General features: G+C 38.4%; 2 protein-coding genes across 7 annotated transcripts in view; one reads left to right on the top strand and one right to left on the bottom strand.

Annotated features, from left to right (window-relative positions):
* Nucleotides 1-288: 288 nt before the first annotated feature.
* On the bottom strand, nucleotides 289-22,532 carry DRAM2 (DNA damage regulated autophagy modulator 2). Of its 3 annotated transcripts, none has more exons than XM_063652128.1 (10): nucleotides 22,385-22,532; nucleotides 21,880-22,010; nucleotides 19,885-19,948; nucleotides 13,810-13,954; nucleotides 8,606-8,673; nucleotides 7,109-7,248; nucleotides 2,886-3,063; nucleotides 2,256-2,338; nucleotides 1,183-1,275; nucleotides 289-645 (listed from the first exon to the last, which is right to left on the bottom strand). In XM_063652128.1, exons 4-10 carry the CDS (start codon nucleotides 13,938-13,940, stop codon nucleotides 538-540), a joined length of 801 nt encoding a protein of 266 aa, XP_063508198.1. In that variant the 5' UTR covers nucleotides 13,941-13,954; nucleotides 19,885-19,948; nucleotides 21,880-22,010; nucleotides 22,385-22,532; the 3' UTR covers nucleotides 289-537. The 3 variants fall into 3 exon arrangements, with proteins under 3 accessions (XP_063508198.1, XP_054329110.1, XP_054328965.1); XM_054473135.2 differs by having other exon boundaries at nucleotides 22,380-22,512; XM_054472990.2 differs by lacking the exons at nucleotides 19,885-19,948; nucleotides 21,880-22,010; nucleotides 22,385-22,532 and adding an exon at nucleotides 15,564-19,830.
* Nucleotides 22,151-25,593, top strand: part of CEPT1 (choline/ethanolamine phosphotransferase 1) — a 45,630-nt gene continuing 42,187 nt past the window's right edge. For 2 of the 4 annotated variants that reach the window (XM_054472257.2, XM_063652125.1), the window contains exon 1: nucleotides 22,538-22,649. The gene's annotated coding sequence lies outside the window, so the exon portion shown is untranslated. Of the gene's footprint in view, nucleotides 22,257-22,537; nucleotides 22,650-22,907; nucleotides 22,926-25,593 lie in introns of those variants that run through there. The other 2 variants (XM_054472344.2, XM_054472751.2) reach the window with 2 other exon arrangements.

The raw sequence follows: 25,593 nt of genomic DNA, 5'->3' as shown, positions 1-25,593 counted from the left end.
CACATGAATCCAGGTCTACTTTCCTTTACAGGTAGATTCCAGAACAACAACAAAAAATGTAAGACTACAAGAAATGATTTAATATGATAAAACTCCCATTTCAAAACCCAGTTCTAAAGGATTTACTGACTAATGCTGATTATTTAGTCATGGAAAATGTCTCTCATAAAAATGCTCCTAACAAAACATGATCTACAATAATTTATAAAATGTGAAGGGTTGGGATGTGCAGACTGATTGGTGCACGTCAGGTTGTTTCTCTTAAATAAGGTATAAAAAACTATGATATCATAGTCTTTTGACTTTATTTTCTGGGATAAAAAAGTATAGGCATAGGTGTTTTTAATAGTCTTCTTGATGATATCCTTTAGAATAATCTATCAAATGGCTTCTTTCATGTTTCCTGATTATCAGCATTCATCAGTGTTACTGTCAGCCTTAAGTGGTTGAAAACTTCAGAGCAGAATAAGCAACTTCTGTGAACCTTTCCCCAATCCCTGAGAATCATAATCATTACAGAAATATTTTATCCTTTCATCAAATATCTCTGGAAAGTAGCCGTGTTCGTTCATTGTTAATAGGGCAAGGTGCAGTGTCATAGAGGGTTAATCCATGTAAATTGGCTTCCACCCGTAAAGAAATTTTCTGGAACAGAAAAGAAAATTATATATAGAAGTTTGCTCCTTAAAGAGAGATCACTCCTTCAATATGTTCTATAGGCTACCTTGTGATTATGAATGTAAATCAATTCTAATGGTAGTGAGACAGCTGTTTTACTGTCAAAGGTATCCTCTTTGTGCCAATTAAAATCTGGAAAAACCAAGCTTCTCTATCCATAAAGTTCCTTGTTTTTCTTTGGTTTCTACTAAGAATCAGTAAAACTAAATGTCGAGAATGACCTATGTAAAAGTACACAGAATCGATAACAAATTCTATGTAAGAATTTCTGAAATTTATTTTATAGCCCCATTTTCAAGGCTAAATCTTGCTAGCAATACACTACTTCTTTAAACACAGAAACAATTTACCTGAAAAGTTACATCACTTGTTTATGACACCAAATCATAAACAGTTAATTTTCAAAAAGGCGGGAGAGTTGCCCATGGAAAGTTCTCTTTGTCCACCTTCCTGGACTAAGAGAAGGAAGTCTGACTGAATAAATCTAATACTGTGCCTTCTTACCTGAAAATCACGAATGTAAGTCAGGAAAAAACCAAAGAAGGAAAATGACATAGACCATTCTGCTGCGGTAGTGATCATGTGAAGCACATAACCCTGAGTGATGGGAAAAAAAGAATAGTTTTGTGAAATTTCATTTAAACGATCTATATACTATGTTTCAAATAAAAAACACACAATTCTTATAAAATAATGGAGCTTCTGAAAATCAACCCTTGACTTACCAGGCATATAGTATCTCTAGAATTAAACAGCCAGCATTAGGAAGTCCTCCTAAATGACACTCTATTTGTTTCACTGGGAGCGAATAAAATTTCCACTTAAATAGCTAAGATAGAACAGGATCATTTTTACTCTACAATCGAGAAATTACTATTGCCTTACCCAAAGCCTTAAGATTCATAATATGCGACTAACAAAAGTTTAACAATGCTCAGAATAAACTTAGTAAGTGCTGTGTTTACGATATTAAATACTATATGGGTTACAACTGGGAAAATCTAGTAAATTATTTCATTCATTCATTTTCAGAAACATGCCCAATTTGGGGCTAATTCTTAAATAAAACACCACCAAGTGGTTTGTGAAAACAGATGAACTCATTTTATTCTTTAGTATATGTTCCTCTTCCTCTGTTCTCAGAGTCCAAGATGCTATATCTACATTCAGATATCCACTATATTGAAACCTAAATGCAGAGTCCACAATCAATTTCCAGATAACAAAAAGTGGGAGAAGATGTCTTTTCAATTCAGAAAACAAGTATTCAAAACATAAATGATCTCGGTTGGCCATATTATATACTATACCCACATTTAGGGGAGTCAATTTCTCAGAAAACTCTTCTGCCATCGCAATGCTCTTCATATTTTGACAATATCTATAGATCACAGGTGACAAGAGAATATGGAAGGTTCTACATAAACCCTACCATATCAAGAAAATAATTTTAATACAGAACTGATTATTCTACCAGAAGACTTTCATTGTTACTGACGAAATGAAAAACATATCAAGATCAACCAAAATAACCATCTTTAATATAAAACTAAGTTTTATAGACTGTAAGTTCTTACTTTGTCCTCGGGGTTCCAATGGAGTTTCTGTTCTAAATCAGTCCCAAAATTGCCACTGTGCAAAACTGATGAGAAAGTCAGCACTATAAAAACATAAGTCAAGGAAGAATCTCAGAGAAGATCTCAGAGAACAAAAATCACTTTACAGTCTAAAAGGATTACTCACACATTTATTGCTAAGGTCTAAACCCGTTTTCTTAAAGACTTAATGTTACACAGCAGTGGTACTGTAAAACTAAAAATGTGCTGCTCAGAGGGTCACAACAAAATGGTTCTCACAGTCAAACCCCACCTTTTTGTTCAGAAAATTAGCAGTTCTATCATAATCTTTAGCTAGATAATGGTTCTCAGAGAGGGTATTTACTCATCCCTCATTTCTTTGAAGTGAGTATGATCAGGCTCAATATTTTTATTCCTAGCTCAATTACTGAGGCACTATGTACAATCTGAATTTCATATTTCAAATTCTTTAGTTTAGTATTATGAACCTAAGAATCCCTCCTACAAAAAAAAAAAAAAAAAAAAAAAAAAAAAGACCAAAAGGCTTCTTACACTGCACCAACAGTGTTTACTTAAATCTTGTCATTCAATTCCTTTCCAAGTGTAGCCACATTGTACAGTGAAGGATACTGCTAAATGCACTTACACCACACCAGATAACCAACAACAGTCTGATCCAGAAGACTTGTTTGCCATGGATTTTGGGCTGCATTTGGTAGGAAAGGATGGTCTGAACAAACATATATAATGAGCCCATACCAAAGGTAAGCACAGCTCCACTTACATGTGCAGCAAAAAGGGTTGTTTTCTGAGAGACAGAGAGAAGAAATACGTCAATAAAAGAAACTCAGAACACATTGGCAACACAACATTTAAAAGCACAACCCAGAGATTTCAATAGGACATTCACTGAGTAGAGAAGCTCGGCCAATTCTACAAACAAATTATTTTCTGAAGTAATTTTCTTTCATAATACTCAGCATAAACCTGAGGATTATAGTAATACCAAACTATTTCATATACCTCCACTGAAAATATAATAGGAATTATTCATTTCTTATTTTCTTCATTTAATAATATGTTTACTTGGTGCCTATTAGGTGCTAGGCACTGTTCTAAATCTTCAGATCCATTAGAGAACAAAACAGGCAAAAATCCAGCTCTGAGTTTAGTAAAGGTACATAAACAATAAATATAAACTTCAGAAATAAGGAAATTCCAGTGTGTCTGATGGTGAAAAGGGTCATAGGAAAAGCATAGTGCAATAAGAAAAGATTAGGATGGACTGCAGTGCTGGGAATAGGGAGTTTCCATTTAAATTCAATTTAACTGTAAATAAAATTTAAAGACTCAAGAAATTAAAATATTCTCCCTTGGCTCTAGCTTGATTGGATATATATAGTTACGCTGCCATAAACCAAGGAACACCAAGGATTACTGGTAATCACCAGAAGCCAGGAACAGATTCTCCCTCTGAGCCTCCAATAAGAGAAACAACCCTACCAACACCCTGATTTCAGACTTCTGGCCTCCCGAACTTTGACAGAATAAATTTCTATTCAGTCACCCAGTTTGATATTTTATTATGGCAGTGCTAGAAAATTAATACAGATTTCTGCTTACTAAAATTTTACTACTGTCCTTTGATAAATTTTGTATGAAGAAAAAAATTCCTCTAAGTAGGTAGTGAAGACACTTACCATGTAGTTATTTTACTGAACAACATATACAAATTTGTTTTAAAAGAAATTCAATTTTTATTTTTAAGTTAGATTTTTCAAATACCATCTTATAGCAATTATTAGGCATCTCTTTAAATGCAGGCAACCATAGCAATAAGAGAATTTTTTCCAATCCTGCATAGTCCCTTTAACCTCTCTCAATAAGTTAACAAATAATTAATGAAAGCATGTTTGTCGTAAGTACTAAGCTAGGTGCTGGAGATACAATGGTGAACATTTCAAAACCATTGTGCTTATAATTAATAAAGAAATACATTAACTAAAAAATAAAAATAATAAATTTACAACCATGGATATAAAGGGCGTTATGGCCTACCAAACAGAGGAAACAGTATGTGAGAGGAAATTAAATAAGCTTGTCCTATTTAAGGAGCACAAAAAGGCTAGTGATATATACAATGGAGACATTAAGAAGGGGGACAATGCAAAATTAGGCTTGAAAGGTAGACATCAGCCAGATTATACAAGATCTTTGAGTTAGTTAGGCAGTTTGGTGGTTTAGCAAATTATTTTTTTCTCTCTTGATTGTATCTCTTTTCACATAATTTTTAAGCCTGTAGAACTTTAAGCAAGGACACAGGGAAGCAAAATGAGATGTATATACGTTTCCAAAAGATCACTTTTACTGCAATATGAAGAAATGATTCAAGGAATATAAGAGTGAATGCACAGGAACCATTGAGGAGGTAGTAGTTCAGATGAGAGATGATGAAATCTAAACTAGTTGAGAAGAAGACAGTAAGGAGGGAAGTAAAGACAGAAATGGAAAGAAGTGAATGTCTTCAAAAAATATTCAAGAAGTAAAACCAGTTAAGTCCCGACTCCATTTAAAACACAGTGCTAGCCTCTCTTCCAAGCCAATACCTACAAGGGTAAACCATTTATAGACCTGGTTTTGTAAAATTTTTCCCGTATAAATCACCTAGAGTTTGTCTCCATAAAAGAAAAGGGGGAAGTGGAGGAGGAAGCAGTGCACTCACCACTTTAATTAAGTAGTAAACATTTACTCTGGAAAGGAAGGAGATCCTCATTAGTATAGTGGTGAATAAAAAAAAAAAAAAAAAAGAAAGGAAAGAGAGTTGTTTGATATTTGGGTAATGCTACAAGGTCTGGTTATAAACAGGGCCCAGCAATAAAGCCGTCAGTGAAAGATGAAGAGGGCATCTAAAGTTGCATGAAGGGATGTTAACAAAAGAGAAAAAGTAATTTAATTAAAAATTACACGGCCATAGGTACTCTTATGGTGAAGGTAAATTAGAATAAAAGCTAAAAGCAAAACAAGAAAGTATATAGGCTACCTTAAGTAATTGAGATAAAGGTGGAAAGGCAGCTTGTGTGGGTGCTATCAAGAACTGCTATTGGAATTTGCTGAGGTGTGTAAACAAATATTGGAGATTCATCTTTACCATAAAAGTGATGAGAAACATTGTTAAATTGACCAAGCGACAGAGAATCACCATCCTCACACTGAAATTCCCCAAAACATTTTTTAATAATGAGCTACAGAAACTGATTAGGGAAGGCAGAACTCTATTTGTGGCACAGACAGCTAGCTAGTTGTCCACCCAAATTGTTGTTATCCTTTCATAGTATAAAGTGGCTGCTGGGAACTAATGTCCAGCAAAACTACATTTTCTCCAGGGTCCATTTTTTCTGACCTGTGCACACCTGCTGCACCCCCATATCTAGCAAACATGAATGTCAGTGGAATTACATGAGTTACTGTCAGGTGACAAAAATTCTCTCCTTCACCAAACCCAGCTCAGGTTCCTCTGAACTCTCGTCAACTAAGTCCTGACTTCTGGGTTGCCATGTTCATCTCTGCATTGCCCAATTTTAGCAAGAATCTTGTTCAGTTTAGCCGTAATCATCCATTCTCAGTATCTGATCACCATAAATATATCACCTCTACCATCCCTCAAGTGATGTCTAATCACCCTGGCCTGCCTTCACCAAGAATCCTATTAGGTCAGTGCTATGGTTTTGACATTTGACCCCTCCAAATCTCAAGTTGCAATTTGATCCCCAATGTTGGAAACGGGGCCTAATGGCAGGTGTCTGGGTCACAGGGGTGGAACCCTCACGAATAGATTGATGTGGGGGGTTGGGGGTGGTGAATGAGTTCTCACTCTATTCATTCCTGTGAGAGCTGGTTGTTAAAAAGAGACTGGCATCACCACCCCCGTGCTTCCTCCCTTGCCATGTGAGCTCTGCACACACCAGCTCCTGCTTTGCTTTCCATAATGTGTAAGCTTCTTGAAGTCCTCATCATAACCAGATGCTGGCATCATGCTTCTTGTACAACCTGCAGAACCATGAGCCAAATAAGCCCCTTTTTTTATAAATTACCCTGCCTGAAGTATTCTTTTATAGCAACACAAAACAAACCAAGGCAGTTTAACCAGAATCCCTTCTTAACCCTTACGTTTCCAGCTTAGTAATTTTCCATCCACTAACCACTGCACCCTGCTCCACAGCTATGAATTCCCACTTTTACTTGTATTCGGAGTTGAGCCCAGTGTTTCTTTCCTACTGCTCTCTCTGTGGAGAACTGAAAAATATTTGATAAAGGTTGACCACTACTTTAACATTAAGTATTTGACATTATTTTTCCTGAGAAAAAGCTAGAAGACCTACAGTTCTTCCTTTCATTTCCTCATATACAAGGCAGGACACCTAGGAATGCAGGCAATCAATGAAAACATCCAAACAAGTAGATAAAATAGGTAAATGATTATAAATTGTTAGGCATATTAAAAACAAAACTTTAAAAATCTGTAATTGTGTCACTTCTAATTTATATCAATTTTGTTTCAGTAGTGAGTTGGTTGAAGTAATCTCCAACTAAGTAGTAATGAAGACTCCAATAATTGTCCTGTGGATCCTAAAAAAAGTTAAAATAATTTGTATTTGTTCAGACTTTTAAACATGAATTTTTCTAGTTGTGCAAATAGCTATTTCTAATAGGGTCAAATAATTTAAAGGAAGTGATTTCTATTTTGTTAAGGTAAAGAAATAACAACAGCATGTAACTGAATGCTTCAGGTTTCCCTTTTAATATGTATATTTATGTACTTAAGGAAAATACCTATGCTGGGCTAAAACACAAACCTGGAAGTTTGCCACAATAGAAAGTCCTAAACAACTCAGTATTCCAAGTACAAGGCCAGCCTTGTTTAATTTGATGATAACGTTCTCTTCAGGACTCAGAGCATGAACTTGCTTATAACGAACATAAATGGTAGCAATGCCTGGGAAAAGATAATCCAAAAAACAACAAAGTAATAAATAACCAAGAAATAAAGTTGCCAATGAAGAGTTCACAAAGGTCACTGCTATCCAGAATCACAGATTTTCCTTTTAAAATTAATCAGGGAGAATAAAAAGAAAAAAAAAAAACAAAAAACAAAATAGCTGTAGTTTTGTTTTTACTTTTAAAAAATGGGGTCTCTCTATGTTGCACAGGCTGGACTCCAACTCCTGACCTCAAGTGATCCATCGGCCTCAGCCGCCCAGATAGCTGGGACTGCAGGCACATACCTGTGTGCCTGGCTCATGCTGTGGACGCTGGAGAACCTTAAGGTTGTATTATGGAACTACTGATGCCTCCGGTGACTAAGCAAATCATTTGCCTTCCATGGGTCTCATATTTACAAATAGTTATATAAAACACAAAATATTTTTAGGATTAGCATCAGAATCAGAACTAACTAGTTATAGAATATAGATAAAATGGGCATAGGCAAAAAACCCAAAAGCTTATTTGTATCACTCTCATATCATTTTATTTCAAATTACAACTTGGCTCAATAAGACATAGATAGTAGCCAATTACACAGGGGGAAAAGCACACCTTACCATATTTATTGGTCAAGAACTAGCTAAATCAAATTTTCCACTGCAGAAATATTGCCAGACAATTCAACAGTGTAGAAAGCATTACAGAGATATGCTTGTAAAGACATGTTTCTGAAGACTTTGGTCATGAAATGAACTTAAGTTGAATTATCTTCCTGATTTCTATTTTTGGCCCAAGCAAATAATAAATATACAGAAGAATGCAAATATTTAAAACAGTCACACTTGATGGAAAAATATTATGTCAGTAAACCATTAATAAAAATTTGGTTCAAAATAAACAGGGATATGAAATACTTCAGTAGCAACTCTATCCCTTTAGCATTAGAATGTTGCTCAAAAATCAAAACATGGTTCCATCTTTATTCTCAAACATCTAAACTGTTTATCCCAAAGGAATTTAGTTAGGATTAGTTGTGGTCAGCTGCATCCACAACTCTTTGTTCCTTACTGGTTGCTTAAGAAGTCCACTACAGTCCTCAAGGAATATTTGGTTATACTTAACAACTTCCATTTGAATGAATAGTAGAATAATCCAACACATATTTTTTTTAAGGTTCATTCCCGTAAGTCAGCATTTCTAGAAAAGTGTTTTTATTTTAAAAGGAGCATAATTATGATTAATTATTTAGTGATAACATACTCTCAAGTATAACTAGAAAGTAAAATAAGTAACACTCCAGTGTTGAAAGAAGAAAATACTGTAGCAATTTGGCTATTACCATTGTTAAAATCACTTTCATTACTTACATAAAACTGCCGCAATATTTAGCATTGCCCCAAATAAGCATTTTTCTGGAGCTACTGTACCAGTATCACTGAAAGAAAAAAAGGAAGGTATGTGGATTTCTCACACTAGATAAACACATATATTTCTTCTAAGGGATAAGAATATCAAGTTACTTCAAACCTCTTATCTTTTATAAGTCCATGAGTTCAACTCATATCATTTTATACAGAGAACATGACAATTTGAGTTCACAAATATCTGCCTACTTCACCTTTTACTCACATCATTTTAAGATTATTTCTCTTCCACATAGTAGAAATCAATATATATTGATTTTTAAAAAGCTGTCCTTGGTATGTTAAGACTATGTTATTGACCTATCATCATTCAGGCAGATGGATTTTTCTGTCCCACCAGAATATTCCCTAAACACCACAGGCTTTTCACAACTCTGCCTTTTTGCACCTTTTGTTGACTATGCCTGTATTCAATTAACACCTATTCACCTACTGATCAATTTTTAAAAGTACTATCAAGCACTTACCATGTGCCAGACACCATTTCAGAAACGGGAACACAGTGATAAGTAAAATAGACAAAGCCCCTGCCCTCGCAGAGCTTACATTCAAGACAGTTTTGAGTCTCTTCCTCTCTATAACCTTGGATAACTCCTCTAGCAGATAGTGATTCACACAGCATGCTTTCTGAACTTCTATAAACTCACTTACCACACAGCATTGCAATGTATCCACTTGCATGCCTGTCTTTCAGGGCAGTATGCAACACACCTGGGCAGATTAAAACCCCACCATTTACTTACTGCAGGACCTTAGGTTCATCCTTTTATCACCCTAAAACTGTTCCTTTCATTTGCAAAATGGAGCTATTCATTCCCTCCCAGCTCATCATATCACTATAAGGATGAAATGTAATGGTAATGCATGTTAAGCATCTAGCACAGTAGCAGGCTAATGGGAGATACCCATTAAATATTCTTTCCCCTTCTTAAAACTACTACAAAGATTAAAAAGACAATGTCTTTGGCCTTGAATTGACATACTACAGGAAAGAGAATCTGGGTCTCAACTAAGACAATGCAATGGGGATAAAAAAGAAATAGAAAGTTATAGCTGGTAAGAATCCGTAAAATTTAGTAAACATTTAGATTAGGGGTGTTAGGAAATGGAAAGTATTAAACATGAATTGTAAGGATTGCTCCTTCTAACTTTCCAATTCCATGAGTCTTTCTCTTAAAAGAAAAAAATCTGCAGTGAAAATAGAGAAACAAAAAATAATGTATTTGTAAAGAAACAATTATAAAATAATAAAATTTATCTTTTACATACAAAAGACTTTGGTACTCTTTGACCATCTTCAGGAGGAGGGAATAAAGGGTTTTTTGTTCCTGCTACTTTTCAAATTTTCCACAATGTATATGTATTATTCTTAGAAAAATCCATAATTTTCATAGCTATACTTCAAATGATACATGTAAGTTAACAAAGGCATGCATTTCCAAGATGGTTGGCTAAGAGTGTTCCTTCCTTTGACTCAGGAGAGAATGACATACACTGGCCTACAAATGAAAACAGCCATGCCCATCACCTCATTATCATAGCACTTCATCTCAGTGGTCACAGCATCACCAAAAAATGTCTGACAATCTAACATCAAAATATATGTTATCATTATTCTGTATGTTAAATATTGGCAAAGTTTAAACGTTTTTAGATTAAAAATATACATAGATGTTGTAATATTTCTTCTCTTACCCCAGTGGCTAGTCACTCCCTTGGGCATACACTATTTGAACCAACTAAGAGAACACCTGAAGCACACTTATAGCAAAATTGTCTTTGAAGTGAAATTTACATTTGGTTATGTCCACTGGGGCTGTTAACAGCTAAACCATCTTTTTCTTTTCTTTTTTTTTTTTTTTTTTTTGACAGAGTCTTGTTCTGTTGCCCAGGCTAACAGCTAAACCTTTTGGATAGGATCTAGGAACTGAAAAGAATTTTGCAGACTTGCTAGTTTAACTTAATCATTTTGCAGATGAAGGAAATGAGCCTACAAGAAATAAAAATAAGTACTAGAGTTTAAATATGTATGTCAGAATGTTGGAGAAAGACCTCAGGGTAATACTAAGTTTATTAGCAGAAAAATTAAAAAGCAGAAGGGGCAGAACAGAAAAGGAAGTGTCTAGGGTGCTTTTTAAAGAAAATCACATGCAGTACCATCAAGGAAGTGAAACTCAGAAAAAGAACTAAGTGGCCTCTTATATTACAGTAGTCCCTTGGTATCTGTGGGGGACTGGTTCCAGGACCTCCATCAGATAACAAAACCTGGGGATGCCCAAGTCTCTTACATAAAATGGTGTAGTATTTGCATATAACCTACGCACATCTTCCAATATGCTTTAAATCATCTCTAGATTACTTATAATATCTAATATACATCACTTCACTCCTGTGGATTCAACGAAGTACTTGGCACTTGGCAAACTCAAGTTTTGAAACTTGATGGAATTTCTTTCCCCAGAATATTTTCAATCTGTGGTTGATTGGATGTATAGAAGTGGAACCCATGAATATGGGGGGCTGGCTGTATTAAAAGTTCTTCAAAATGAAAGCAGACAAGTTCTCAGATGGAGAAAAAAAATACTGTGAAAGACCCTCATGAATCTTAAATATGTACCTTCTGGAGTTACTAAAGAATGGTGTGGCTCCTTAGACTACATATTCCACTAGCAGAGTGGTAATTATTTATCAAATTATTTCTCGAATTGGAACCTTAAATTCTAAAACATTTTTGGGTTTTGTAAATCTTCCCAAACTGCATCCAATTTGTTTATATCTTTTGTGCCACGCCATACCACTGCGGAAACAACATGTAGATAGTAATGCCCAGATCTTTTCTTGACATTTTTAAAAGATAAATTTAATCTTCCAATTTATCATTCTTTAAAAGATTACTATTTTCTGTGTTGGAAAGGTTATTTTTCTGAAGGTAAACAAATGAATAAATGAAACAACCACAACAGCAACAAAACAAAAAATATTACTCAACAATAGCAACAAAATTTGGCATCTCTGTGAAGAGACAGATGTTTCAAAAGCATCATATAGAGGCTGAATACTTTCAGGGGCGGGCCTAACTATATTCCAGGTGAAATCATCTAGATTAAAACACTAGTAGTTGCTTAATCATATTTAATAATAATATTTTCACAATTATGTTTTCTTCATCTCCCTGCCCTATGTAATTTATTTAACTTTTATACAGAAGTTTAAGTCTCAATAGCTCAGAAACCATTCATATAATTATGATTTCCTCACATCCTTTTTGTGAATGCATAAATTGATGCAACAATTCTAAAGATATGTTTGGAAATGTCAAATGAAAGATGTAGATGCCCTATTACCTATCTAGCAATCTCAATTCTAGAAATCTACCTCATATCAACATCAGTATGTAAAGTTATATGTAATGAAACCTTCATTATAGCACTGTTTGTAACAGCCAAAAACAGGGAAGGAAGAATAAGTAAGCAATTTCTGTATCAACATCCTATACTTTTTATAAACTAAATAAAATTAAAAACCCAAAAAAGTGAGAAAGAACGAGATAAAAAAGAGAAAGAGTCTTGTACATACATGATAACAAGATAAAACAAACCAAACTCTGGAAGGAAATCTACTAATCTATGAATTGTCTCTAGGGTATAGAAACTGGAAGGTGTCAGGAAGGGATTTTTGCTTTTCATTTTTATAACCACTCTAGTATTGTTTAAAATTTGTTGTAATTATTACTTATTGCTATTGCAATTTTAAAAAAAGAGGGTTATTATAGCTTCTTGGCCTTTTGGCTAAGATCAAGTTTAAAAAACGAGGGTTATGAACATAGTATATGCAACTGACTACCCATTCTTCATTCGTTGTGAGATTTCAAATATGTTATCAATAAATTTTGATACTTAATACGTCAAAAATATCTAGGCAGCATAAAGAGTAAGAGCCTAGCTTCTAGAGTCAAACTGTCCAGGTTTAATTCTTGGTTCCAACACTAACTGAGTTATTTGCCCATGAGCAAGTAACTTGACCTCCCTGGACCTCATTTCCTTCTCTCTCAAATGAGGATCATAGTTTCTACCTTATCCAGTTGTTGTAAGGATTCAACTATTTAGGACATGAAGAATGCTTAGTAAATTGCTTTCTATGAGGCTGGGCACAGTGGCTCATGCCTGTAATTCCAGCACTTTGGGAGGCCAAGGCGGGCAGATCACGAGGTCAGAAGTTCAAGACTAGCCTGACCAACATGGTGAAACCCCGTCTCTACTAAAAATACAAAAATTAGTCAGGCGTGGTGGTGTGCACCTGTAATTCCAGTGACTCAGGAGGCTGAGGCAGGAGAATCGCTTGAACCTGGGAGGCGGAAGTTGCAGTGAGCCAAGACTGTGCCACTGCACTCCAGCCTGGGCGATAGAGTGAGATTCCATCTCAAAAAAAAAAGAAAAAAAAGTTTTGGGCGTGGTGGCTCATGCCTGTTAATTCCAGCACTTTGGGAGGCTGAGGTGGGCGGATCACAAAGTCAGGAGTTCAAGACCAGCCTGACCAACATGGTGAAACCCCATCTCTACTAAAAATGCAAAAAAAAAAAAAAATCTGCTGGACGTAGTGGTGCACGCCTGTAATCCCAGCTACTCGGCAGGCTGAGGCAGAAGAATCGCTTGAACTCGGGAGGTGGAGGTTGCAGTGAGGTGAGCTGAGATCGTGCCACTGCACTCCAGCCTGGGTGACAGAGCTAGACTACATCTCCAAAAAAAAAGAAAATTACTTCATACGCAGTAAGTATATCAAGACATGTTTGTCATTTCCATTATCTTTTCATATCATTATTATTGTTTGTAGCATTTATTTTTTAATTTTAAGGGGCGAATAATTCCAATTCTATATTCTGAAACAACTTCAAATACTTACTTAGAAAACAAGGCACTAAAGAGTCACAGTTCAAGAACCAGTTCACAAACTGAATCTTATTGGGCTGTCTCTACATTTCTCTATCACAAAGAAAAAGCCAAATTCAAGTTCCTTTTTATATTCCCTTTATTGTTGTAATGCCAATGTAAAATCTGATTTTTAAAAGGCTAACATTAAATGTTGGCTTCAATGTTAAAATAAGAATGAGACATAAAGAGTCTCCTATACAAAGAATACATTTCACTTACCTGATATAAGGTAAAGCCGGGTCTACGTGGTGGAGTGTTACTGCAGTAATGTATGAAAATATGAAAGCAGCAGATGTCCAAATTACAAGGGCTGAAGGAAGGAAACTGAGGCCTTGCTGAAACCACCACATTTCAAACAGGTTTTCTGAAATAGAGAAAACATATTAGAAAAGATAATTCACAAGAGTTTCCTCATCCTACTTTAGCCATCCATGCCCACAGCCTTGTACTTACCACCCCAAGCTGTTTCACCTCTGAAATCATCCCTCATGCCATACCCCAACATTCGCTCTCCTTCCCTTTCTTAGTGAGCGCAACAAAGATTCACCCACTTGACAGAGCTAGAAACTTGCTTTCTTGTCCCATCTTCCCATGGAAAGTACCAAGTACTGTTTATACTACCTCCTAAATTTATTTCAAATCTACCCTTTTTCTCCATCTTCACTGTCACTACTTTACCCAAACCACCATCATCTCTTGGTCAATTATTATAACTTCCTAAGGGGTACCTGTGATATTGTGAAATACATATGTATTTGGTCTTCATCCCATTTCCTGGCAAAAAGCTCTTAAAACGCTTGGAATCTCCAGGGTAATAGGAGTGTCTTCTATATGCTAATAAGGCTTGCAGTCCATATAGTTTTACGATGGGAGCTGGTCACAGGAAAGACCAAGGCATAATTAGAGGGTTGGACGTTCGGCCCTCCATCCCCAATTCCAGAAAGGCAGAGAGAGAGGACGAAAGTTAAGTTGATCATGCCTGTGTAATGAGGCATCCATAAAAACCCAAATGGACGGGGTTCAGAGAGCTTCTAGATAGCCAAACATGCGGAGGTTCCTGAAGGATGGCATACCCAGAGAGGGCGCAGAAGCTCCGTGCCCCTTTCCATATCCCTTGCCTTATGCATCTGGTAAATATAAGCATTTCCCTGAATTCTGTGAGCCACTCTAGCAAATTAATCAAACACAAGGAGGGGGTAGTGAGAACCTTAGTTTATAGCCAGTCAGTTAGAAACATGGGTAAGACAACCCCAGCTTGTGATTGGTGTCAGAAGTTGGGAGGTAATCTAGTGGGACTGAGCCCTCAACCAGTGTGATCTGATGCTATCTCTAGGTAGATACCATCAGAATTGAATTAGGGGACATCCAATTGGTGTCGGCTGGTGGAGAGAAATCTCCATACTTCTCGATGATCAGAGAAGTATTGTGTTGATTATTGAGAGAACAGGAAAAACACTTTGGTTGGTTTTTCTTCTTTTATTTTTATCTTTTATTTTTTTGAGACAAGGCCTCACTCTGTTGTCCAGGCTGGAGTGCAGTGGTGCAATCACAGCTAACAGCAGCCTTGACCTCCCTGGCTCAAGTGATCTTCCCACCTCAGCCTCCCAAGTAGCTGGGACCACAAGTAACGCACCACCATGCCCAGCTAACTATTATCTGTAGAGATGAGGTCTCATTATGTTGCCCAGGCTGGTATCAAACTCCTGGGCTCAAGAAATCCTCCCACTTCAGCCTCCCAAACTGCTGGAATTATAGGTATGAGCCACCCAGCCCAGCCTAGTTTTTCTATTACTCAATCCTCCTCCAGTCTTGACCAAACCAATCTAGACTCCACTCTAAAACCAAAGTAATCCTTCTAATTTCAAAATACCAATCTGATTCCCTTATTCTCCTACAATGGTTTCCCCTATACCCTTAGTCTTTGCTCCTTAACATGGTCCATAAGGTCCTTGCATCATCTTGTCTTTACTTACCTTTTTTTTTGAGACAGAGTGCCACTGTGACACCCAGGCTGAACTGCAGTGGCACAATCTTGGCTCGCTGCAACCTCAGCCTGCCAGGTTCAAGAGATTCTCCTGCCTCAGCCTCCTGAGTAGCTGGGATTACAGGCATCTGCCACCACGTCCGGCTAATCTTTGTATTTTTAGTAGAGATGGGATTTCACCACGTTGGCCAGGCTGGTCTCGAATTCCTGACCTCAAGTGATCCACCTGCCTTGGCCTCCCAAAGTGCTGGGATTATAGGCGTGAGCTACCATGCCCAGTCTGTCTTTACTTATCTTTCTATATTCACCTCTGGCCATGCTTGGTTCTCAATTCTTTGCTCTAGCTATCATCATCTCATCATTACAAAAGCAAACACCTAGCATTTACTATGCCTTAGCAGTGTTTACTAAACACCTTAAATACATGAAATAATGTACTTTCCTCAACAGAATTACAGAGGTTAAGACAATTGCCCAAGGTCATAGAGCTGGATGTGGTGGAGATAGGATTCAAACTCAAGCAATTTGATTCTAGTGCCCAATCAACTATGCCACACTGCCAGAGCATATTTCTTGCAGATCTTCAAATGTGTCATGCTCTCTAGCACACCTTCAGACCTTCATGGTGACTAGAACACTACTACCCAGTTAACTTTTATGTTTTTCAAGGCTTAATCTTTCCAGCTTCAGTTGAGTGTCCCTGCTTTGTTTTTAACAGCACCCTTTACTTCCTCAACCAGGGCACTCATTACATTTAACTTGCTTGTTTGGTTTTCTCTTCCTCACTAAACTTTAAGTTCTGTGAGAACAGGAAACAACTGTTCTGTTCATTATTATATTTCCAGCTTCTACATTGGGGCGGCAGGAACAGGGGCGGAGACAGAGGGCCTAAATACACCCATACCCCACATCACCACTTTCTTCCTTGAATTCCAGATTAAGGATGTTGTTAAGTAATAATGAGTCAATAATGTGAATTAAGAAACATTGGTACAAATTCATGCTTTTAATTTTTTAAATTTAATTTTTAAAAATATAAGAATACTTTTAAATTAGAATACTCCTATGCATGTGAGAATAATTTCATGTTTGAAGGAGTATCTTCTCATATTTTTTTGATGACCTAAAGAAATTTAGTGTTTTCCATGAACTTTGTGAATACTTACAGCTTCCTCATCTGAGACTGACTTTCTAAAGAATGAAATCTCAGCCATTTTTGGTTGGTATTTGTCATTTACTCTGGCCATCTGATTTGTTGCTAAATATATACATTTGCATTTCATAATCTTCTCTTTTCTCTTCCTTTTTCCTTGTCAGTCCTTAACATCCCATCAATATCTTTTTTCTTCATCTATTCAGTTAATCATGACAAGTCCTTGCCAAAATCCTATTGGTGCTTTCCCCAGCATAGGTTTCCAGGACAAGAGTTCTTAATTTACATAATTTTGAATCATTTCTAGATCTTTAATTTTTTCATTTCTCATCTCTTTAAATGTTAATTTGTTTCTGATCATTCCCATAAGTCCTTAGGAGTCTATGTCAGTTTAGCTGTCCCTTGCACATATGTTTTACCGTTTTTGACTCTGAGCCTATATTGGACAATCTTAAAATCTGGGAGTATTCTAAAAGGCTTAACTAAGGGTGAGTCATTACAGAGAGGATCCATATTTGTTTTTTCCAGACAGTATGGCACATTACCAACCCGGGCCAACTTTATGTTAATTTCTTGGCTTCTGGTTTTTTAGACCATGTAGATATGTAAATTTGAACCTTGAATGAGTGATGGCAGACCCTCCAGTTTCAAGTTTTCAGGTGGTATCTTTATTCCCCCACCTGGAGCTGTGATTAAAATGAACAAATTTCTTTGTGATCTCCCTTTGCCAGGAGGGAGATATTTTTCTGGCCCACCTATGACTGAGTGTGTAGACTTTTGTGGGTCCTGGCTGAATTTGGGGGAAGGTGCTTCTCCAATACCATGAGTTGTACAATTTCAAGTGGAAATAGTTAAACATCACCCCCTGAAACACAGGTACCATTTACACCAACTACCATGGAATGGCACCCATTGAAGCATGTGCCTGGGAGGTTATAGGGATATGAATTCTATCCCTCTGCTTTGGGTAGAGAGCAGCCTGTCACCTGTCCCTGATTGTGCTCTATTTCTGCTATCAGCCAAATGCCCCCAAAGGAAACACACTGCTAGTATACTACTCTAGTTTCAGCTCTTTTTTTTTTTTTTTTTTTTAACTTTTTAGCCCTGGAGATTTCCCTGTCTTTCGTAGAAGACCTGTCATGAATTTAATGAGCTAATGTAATTTATTCAGCATTTAGGTGTATTGGTAAAAGGGATTTTCAAATATTTTGTCCACCTCATTGCTAGTAGCAAAATCTCCTCCCACTTTGTTTTACATGTCTAAATCCTTCCTTTTCTTCAAAAGCTCAAATGCTATCTTCCACAGATAACTTTACCTAAGCCCTTTGTATGTAGAAATAAGCACCCCTTTCTCTGAGAACACTTGATTTTCACATCTTTTAGAGCTCATTATCTTCTACAGTATGAAAATTGAGGACGGTGTCTTTAGGGAATAAAATCCTTCCACTTCTCTACCTAAGCATAGCAGAGGACCTTACCCATAGTAATCACTCAATTATTTGTTGAATGAACAGCCAAAGCAAAATCCTTTTATTTCCCAAAACTATTCATGATTTTTCTATTTCAGTAAACATTACCTTTTTCAGGTTATGAGGATTCTAAGACTTCAGAGGAATCTTAGGTTCTCTCTTATAAAGTCCTCACATGCTGTCACCAAGCGATGGCAATTCTATTTCTACAAGTCATTTAAACAATTCTTCTTCCCAGTTCACACTGTAACCATGTGATTCTGACTTTCAATTCTCTTGGCCTATCTGCTTTTTCCTTCCCCTTCACCCATTCCACCTGCATTACCTAATTAACATTCCTAAAGTATTCCTCTGCTGAAAACCTTTTTTTTAATAAAACTGTGAACTTCAGCAAGCTTCATAACTTCTCTGAACCAGTTTCTCCTTTGAAAAATGGAATAATGTGAGGCTGTGTGCGATGGCTCAGGCCTGTCATCCAGCACTTTGGGAGGCCGAGGCAGGCAGATCACGGGGTCAGGAGTTCTGAGACAGGCCTGGCCAGCATGGTGAAACCCCGTCTCTACTAAAAATACAAAAATTAGCCAGGCATGGTGGCGTGCACCGGTAATCCCAGCTACTGGGGAGGAAGTAGGAGAATGGAGGCTGAGGTAGGAGAATCGCTTGACCCTGGGAGGCAGAAGTTGCAATGAGCTGAGATTGTGCCACTGCACCGCAGCCTGGGCAACAGAGCGAGACTCCATCTCAAAAAAAAACCAAAAAAACAAAAAAACAACAAAAAAAAGAAAAATGGAATAATGTTATCAGCACAGATTGTACCATCTGATATATAGCAACCACTGCTACATGTAACTATTTAAATTAAAATCTCGATAGATTAAAATTAAATAAAATTTTTAATTCCTCAGTCACACTAGCCACATTTCAAATGCTCAAAAGCCACATGTCACCATCCTGGCCAACACGGTGAAACCCCGTCTCTACTAAAAATACAAAAAATTAGCCGGGGGTGGTAGCAGGTGCCTGTAGTCTCAGCTACTTGGGAGGCTGAGGCAGAAGAATCACTTGAACCTGGGAGGCAGAGGTTGCAGTGCGCTGAGATCGTGCCACTGCACTCCAGTAAAAATTTAGGACATTTCCATGACTGGCCGGGCGCGGTGGCTCAGGCCTGTAATCCCAGCACTTTGGGAGGCCGAGGCGGGCGGATCACGAGGTCAGGAGATCGAGACCATCCTGGCTAACACGGTGAAACCCCGTCTCTACTAAAAATACAAAAAATTAGCCGGGCGAGGTGGCGGGCGCCTGTAGTTCCAGCTACTCGGGAGGCTGAGGCAGGAGAATGGCGTGAACTCTGGGGGGCGGAGCCTGCAGTGAGCCGAGATCGCGCCACTGCACTCCAACCTGGGCGACAGCGAGACTCCGTCTCAAAAAAAAAAAAGAACATTTCCATGATTGTGGAAAAGTTCTATTGGACTGTGCAGAGTAGTCTTTGTACAGCTTATACTGAAAGCACAAGCAAAGAACCTAACAGATTACTGGTGCATAATAAACGGTAGCTTTTAGTATTATCTGTTAAATAGTATAAAATAATACCCATTTCATAGAGGTTTATTCAAGGATTAAATAAGATACTTATTTTCAGAGATGATCAGTATGTACTTGTTCCTCTTCTAATGTGAAAAATGAATTACCTGTTTTACAAGTTCACAAAATGTTAGTCTTCAGATCTGCTCATACCTGCACCTTTTGTAAATCCTAAAATCCATACAAAGAAAATAATTTTTCTCTCAATCCACACAATTTTAAACATGTACAGTTTTAAATCAACACGCCAATATTGTTCATGGGCAGAATACTAGGCTACAGCATTGTTAACAGGTTATTTTTCTTTGACGAGTTGACACTTGAGTTTTTTACAATGATGTTGTACCATCTGGAATTAAATAATGTTTTAATTCTAGGATATAAATTTTCATATGCATTCTCACATCCAACACCTTCACTATCTTAAAGAGGAAAAAATAAATATCATTGAGTCTTCTCCCATAGACAACATGAGGAAAAAAAAAAGATTATTAAGCAAAATAAAGCAATTGCAAGTCCATGTGATGTAAAGAACACAGCTGTGAGATGAGATATCTCTAAACGCAAGTCCTACCTTTACTACTACCCAACTCTATGATTTCAGGCAATTTACTTAGCTTCTGAGTTACAGTACTCAAAGAGTTGTTCCTTGGAGTGGAGTAGAATAAGCATACAATATAATAATGATAGCTGATTTATTAATTATGTAGTCATAAGGCCACAGGTATGAGTACAACTTCTATGTATGAATTTTTTCTATGTACGAATTATCTTGGATTCGTATCTCCTTAGGCTTGGAGAGTCCTAGTTGTTTAAACTGACAATTTATAGAAGCAGGGCTTGAAATGGTTTACCAGTTTGCGAATGACAACTGAGGAATTTAAATGCATGGACTAGGTGAGGAAGACTAATTGTCAATGTGTTTTTGCCTTTGAAACCTGAAAGCATTGCTGAGTAATTGCCAAACAAACAAAATTAGAATTTTAATGATTCATAATTCAAAACACCTCTCAAAATAATTGAGAGTATGCAGGAATAAATTTCACAGGGCAGTAAGAATGTTTATAAAAATGTTCTTGCAGGCCGGGCGCGGCGGCTCACGCCTGTAATCCCAGCACTTTGGGAGGCCCAGGCGGGCGGATCACGATGTCAGGAGATTGAGACTATCCTGGCCAACATGGTGACACCCTGTCTCTACTAAAAATACAAAAATTAGCTGGGCGTGGTGGCGGGCGCCTGTAATCCCAGCCACTCAGGAGACTGAGGCAGGAGAATCGCTTGAACCCGGGAGGCGGAGGTAGCAGAGAGCCAAGGTCGTGCCACTGCACTCCAGCCTGGCAACAGAGCGAGACTCCATTAAAAAAAAAGAAAAGAAAAGAAAAAGTCTTACATCTCTAACCTATCTTCTCTGCTTTCTTTGAAGTTCTATGAATCAAAACTGTGATTACAATTTTTTAACAAATATTTAAATACCCGTGGTAATAAAATGAATTCCTCATGCTGTCTTCGCCAAGTGGTGAATGCTAAGAAATAAGAAAGTAAATTCTGGAAGTTCCAAGTGAACGGTCAGAAAGCCCTAAGCTGCTTTTAGAGATGCACAGAACCATCAGGCTCAAATCAAAATATAATTTAAAAATACTTACTTTTCTAAATTCTAACTTGGCCTCCTGACAAACATAATATTCTCCTAATGGTTAAATCCTAAAGAGTCTAGAAAATTAAGTTTTTTAATAAGCTGCATCAAATGTTACACTAAGAGAAATGAGGACAATCCGATAATGCAATGCAAAATACAGAGTTGCATTTGGTTACTGATCTATAAATTAAAATTTAGGAGAACTGGAAAGATTATTTCTACAGTGTTGCTGTGTTTTTCAGATGTATCCTACTATAAAGCATGGTTGTGAAGATACCCAGGACCAGCAATTTCCTTTCTGTGTGAGACCCACCCGCTGCGATAGAATTGAGTGCAGAAGACTGAGCTTTGTGTAAACACAAGGTCACCAGGGATCATAATTTCAAACTCTCCCCTCCCCCCCCCGCTCCCTCCAGCCACCAAGGTTATCTGAACCCAGAACTCACAACAGGAACGTGTACTCAACCTTAGCTTTTGTGGGAAAGGGGTGAAGATTCTTGGTAACTGCTTCAACAAACCAGAGGAATTAATTAGACCGCTGATTTTCTCCGGAGGCGCGAAGCACTAGGCCGTTTGAGGATCTCCGCTCCGCTTTGCCTGGGACCAGGAAAAGACGCGAGACACAGAACTCGGCATCAGGCACTGCTTGGGGCAGGAGGAGAGTAGGGGAAACCAAGGAAGAGGACAGAAAGGTAGCGCAAGGGGAGCTGAGCCCAGCTGCACTCATCCCCGCCCCCGGAAACCCCCGCAGCTCCCGCCCCAACCAGCCCCTCTGGCGCCTGGAATAAGGTAGCCCCCGGAGGCAATGAGGGCCAGCAGGAGTCTCGCGCGCCTGCGACGCGGGTAAGGGGGCTCCAGGCTGCGCCCACTTCCCCGAGCTGCCAGAGCCCACCCTCTGACGCACCCTTCTAGAGGGAGCGGGCTGCAAGCGCTGGGGCCTGTCCCTTCGCCCCTACTTCGGCGTACCTTACCAGACCGACTAGCGCTGGCCGCTGGCGCCGAAGCCCGCCTGCTAGAAGAAGACAGGGCTGGGCCATGAGGCGCGCTCCCGAGCAGACCGGCCGGCCCCGAGGCGCGCTCACGGCCCCGAGGAGCGCGCTTGCGGCGCTGCTCGTTCAAACCTTGTTTCCCTTTACGGCAATCGCGAAAGTGTCGTGAACGTGCTGCCGCCGATCAGTCACCCAGTCGGCTGGAGTCGGAGGCGATAATTCTAGGGGTGTACTTGTTGGGGTCAGGGTAAGGCTGCAGGGCGCGGTCACCGGGCGTGAAGGATTTGAAGGGCGTTGTAGGGGCCAGTGGAGAGAGGACTGGATGCTCTGGGGCGGATCATTAGGATATAGCTGTGTATGAACTCGCGCGAGGCGAACGCCGTCCTTCTTCCTGGCGCAGGGTGGCCTCGCGCGCGGGGTTGTGGGGAGGCGAGGGGCGACTGCTCCCTTGCCCCTCTGTGGAGACATTGGGGTGGCGGAGCGCCGGCGCGGGAGCCGGGGGGCTGTTGTGTGGGAGCAGAAGGTAGGGGTGGGAAGAACCGTGGAGGGCCAGCGCTGAGCGGGCCGAGGGCTGGGAGCGCTACCCGTGCGGAACGGACCTTGCCTGTCAGGTCCACACCCTCCTGCCCGAATGCTGGCAAGTCCACACACCGTGTGGCATCCTCTGCCGGGTTTGTCTCCCCTTAGGAATGCAGTGCTGATGTTTGTGGCTGGGACGCGCTTCTGGTCAGCAACTTTTCTAGAAATTTCAGCCTATGTTCATAAGCTGTGAGATTGCTAGCTGGCGTTTATTTCAGCAGCATTCTTGCAAGGAGAAATAACCAGAAGAGTTGCTGGTGTTTGCAACACCAGTTTGAAACACCAGTGTTTCCCAGAAACACTGCATGAATGGGATCTTTAGCCATGTTTAACTTGTTTTCTCCAATTCAGTGCTTGGCATTTTGGTGTCATTTTTGCCATTTTGCATCCTTAGTATTGAATATATAATTTTGCTTGAAGTCTTTTAGTTAATCAGTAAATCCATAGTATAACAGTAGGCAAATTCATAGTTGTCTTTCAACAAATGTTAGTGTCTTGTCTTGTATGTGGACAAAGAATAAAGATTTATTTCCTACTCGAACTATTAGAAGTATGTCCAGTCCGTAGATGTTGAGTTGAACGACTTATAACACAAGTTAGACTTTGGTAAGGGCATTTAGAGCAGTACTAATTTAGAGCCATTGCCATTCACATAAAATTCGAGATTGAGGTTCTAAAAGCATTTAGTTTCCTCTTCGTTTTATGCTGAGAAAAACTAGTTAAAGCCCCCTGCACAACTTGTCTTTCCAACACATTTAAGAAATGAGTTAGGTAAATCTACCTTATATTAACACTAATCACATTTTATTGCACAATTTCTTTGTTTTCTAGGCTTTAGATTTGTTTTTTAAGCTGGTTAAAGGTGCTGATGTTCTTTTTGAGGGTCATGCTGTGCTTATTTTTAAGGGGCTAGAAAAATAACCTATAAAATACCAAGCTTTTGCTGATTTTTATGTTGTGTGTGTGTTTTTTTTAAGGGGGAAGAAAGTTATTTCCTCTTTTAAGGAGTGCAAGATTTCACTTCAGCAAAACGCTAGATCTAAGTTGTGTTACACAGCCCTGTTTTTGCTTCCAAGTCTGCTGATAAGGCTTTTGTTTTTGTAAACTCGCTCTATGTATCACTTGTTAAATAATGCTGAACTTAATCCTGTGATCCTATTAGTTTTCTTTTTCTTTTCTTTCTTCCTTTCTTTCCTTGTTCTTTATAATTTGCCCTTCCTTTCTGCTAGTGTGGCCATGAGTATTTTTCTTTAGGTAGCCAATTACCTGTGAAAAGACTGTAAACATACTGCTGAATCAGTGCAGATCAAAACTTGGCACCCTTAGACATGGCGGGGATGGAAATTCTGGAATTCACACAACAGGTTGTATATTGTGTAAGCTTACCTTATGCACTGCTCAGGAGTTAGAGATTTTTTTTTTAATCTGATACTTGTCAGACATTCCCCATGCTAAAGTCCACACAGGAATAATGTAGCCCGTATGCCATTATCCTCAGCTGATATAAATGCAGCTGTTTTGCATGATAGACTTTTTTAGTAAAGGTATTAATTAAATATCTCTGATTATACTTTTTCTACCTTTGTTGGATTTTCCACATAAATATTTATGCTTGCACAAAGAAAATTCTTTATCAGACCGTATGTGTTTTCCTAGTTCTCCTCTGGACTTACAAAACAGTTTGTTGATAGCATTCATAACTTAGCTGTTTATGAGACCCCACCCTCCCCTTTTTGAGTTTCTTAAAGGTATGGAATGTTATATTTCAGCCTGTCTGTTTCATCAGAGTCTGGAACCACTAAGTGTTTATTAAATACTAGACGAATAATATTTGTTAATTGTTCAGTAAGTACTGATTACCTACTAGCAGGGTGTGGTGGCACATGCCCGTAATCCTAGCTACTCTGTGGCTGAGACACAAGAATCGCTTGAACCCAGGAGGAGGAGGTGGCAGTCAGCCAAGATCTGGTATTGCCTCCAGCCTTTGCTACAGCGCGAGATCCTGTCTCACAAAATTAAATTAAATTAAAATAAGTATTGATTATCTACTTAGTGCTAAGTATGGTATGAGCTTGTGGGAAAAGAGTGTTAACAAGACAGGCTTGGCCCATGCACTTGTGGAGTATACAGAACAGTGTGGGGGAAGACCAAAAAAAAAAAAATCAAACAAAAAAAGTTCAAAGTGTGATGAGTGCTTTAAAGGGAGCAGAGCACTAGAGCCAGATTTTAACAGAGGAACGGAGTTACTGATTACAAGTGAAAAGGCTAAAATAGCTATAGGACTGTGACAGTATTGTAGGACTTTGACAGTATTATTATGAACTGACTTACAGCGTTACAGCTGATGGGAATTTTATACAGTTTAAAATATTCACTTTTACTATTATAATACATGAAAACATGTCCTCAGTTAACAAATAATTTTGGCTGTGTTCCAAAGTTACAGGTTTCTTTATAAGCACATTAGTTGCTTTCCATTACATCCAAGTAAAATGACAACTCTGCGTTAATTCTCCAAACTTCATTTTATCTCATTCTTCCATCTGGTTTACTCCTATCCATCCATGGTGATCTCTCTTGTACCTGAGCAAGACAAACTCTTTACTATCTCA

Source organism: Pongo pygmaeus, chromosome 1, assembly GCF_028885625.2.
Source record: "Pongo pygmaeus isolate AG05252 chromosome 1, NHGRI_mPonPyg2-v2.0_pri, whole genome shotgun sequence".
NCBI lineage: Eukaryota > Metazoa > Chordata > Mammalia > Primates > Hominidae > Pongo > Pongo pygmaeus.
This window is presented reverse-complemented; position numbering and strand designations above follow the sequence as displayed.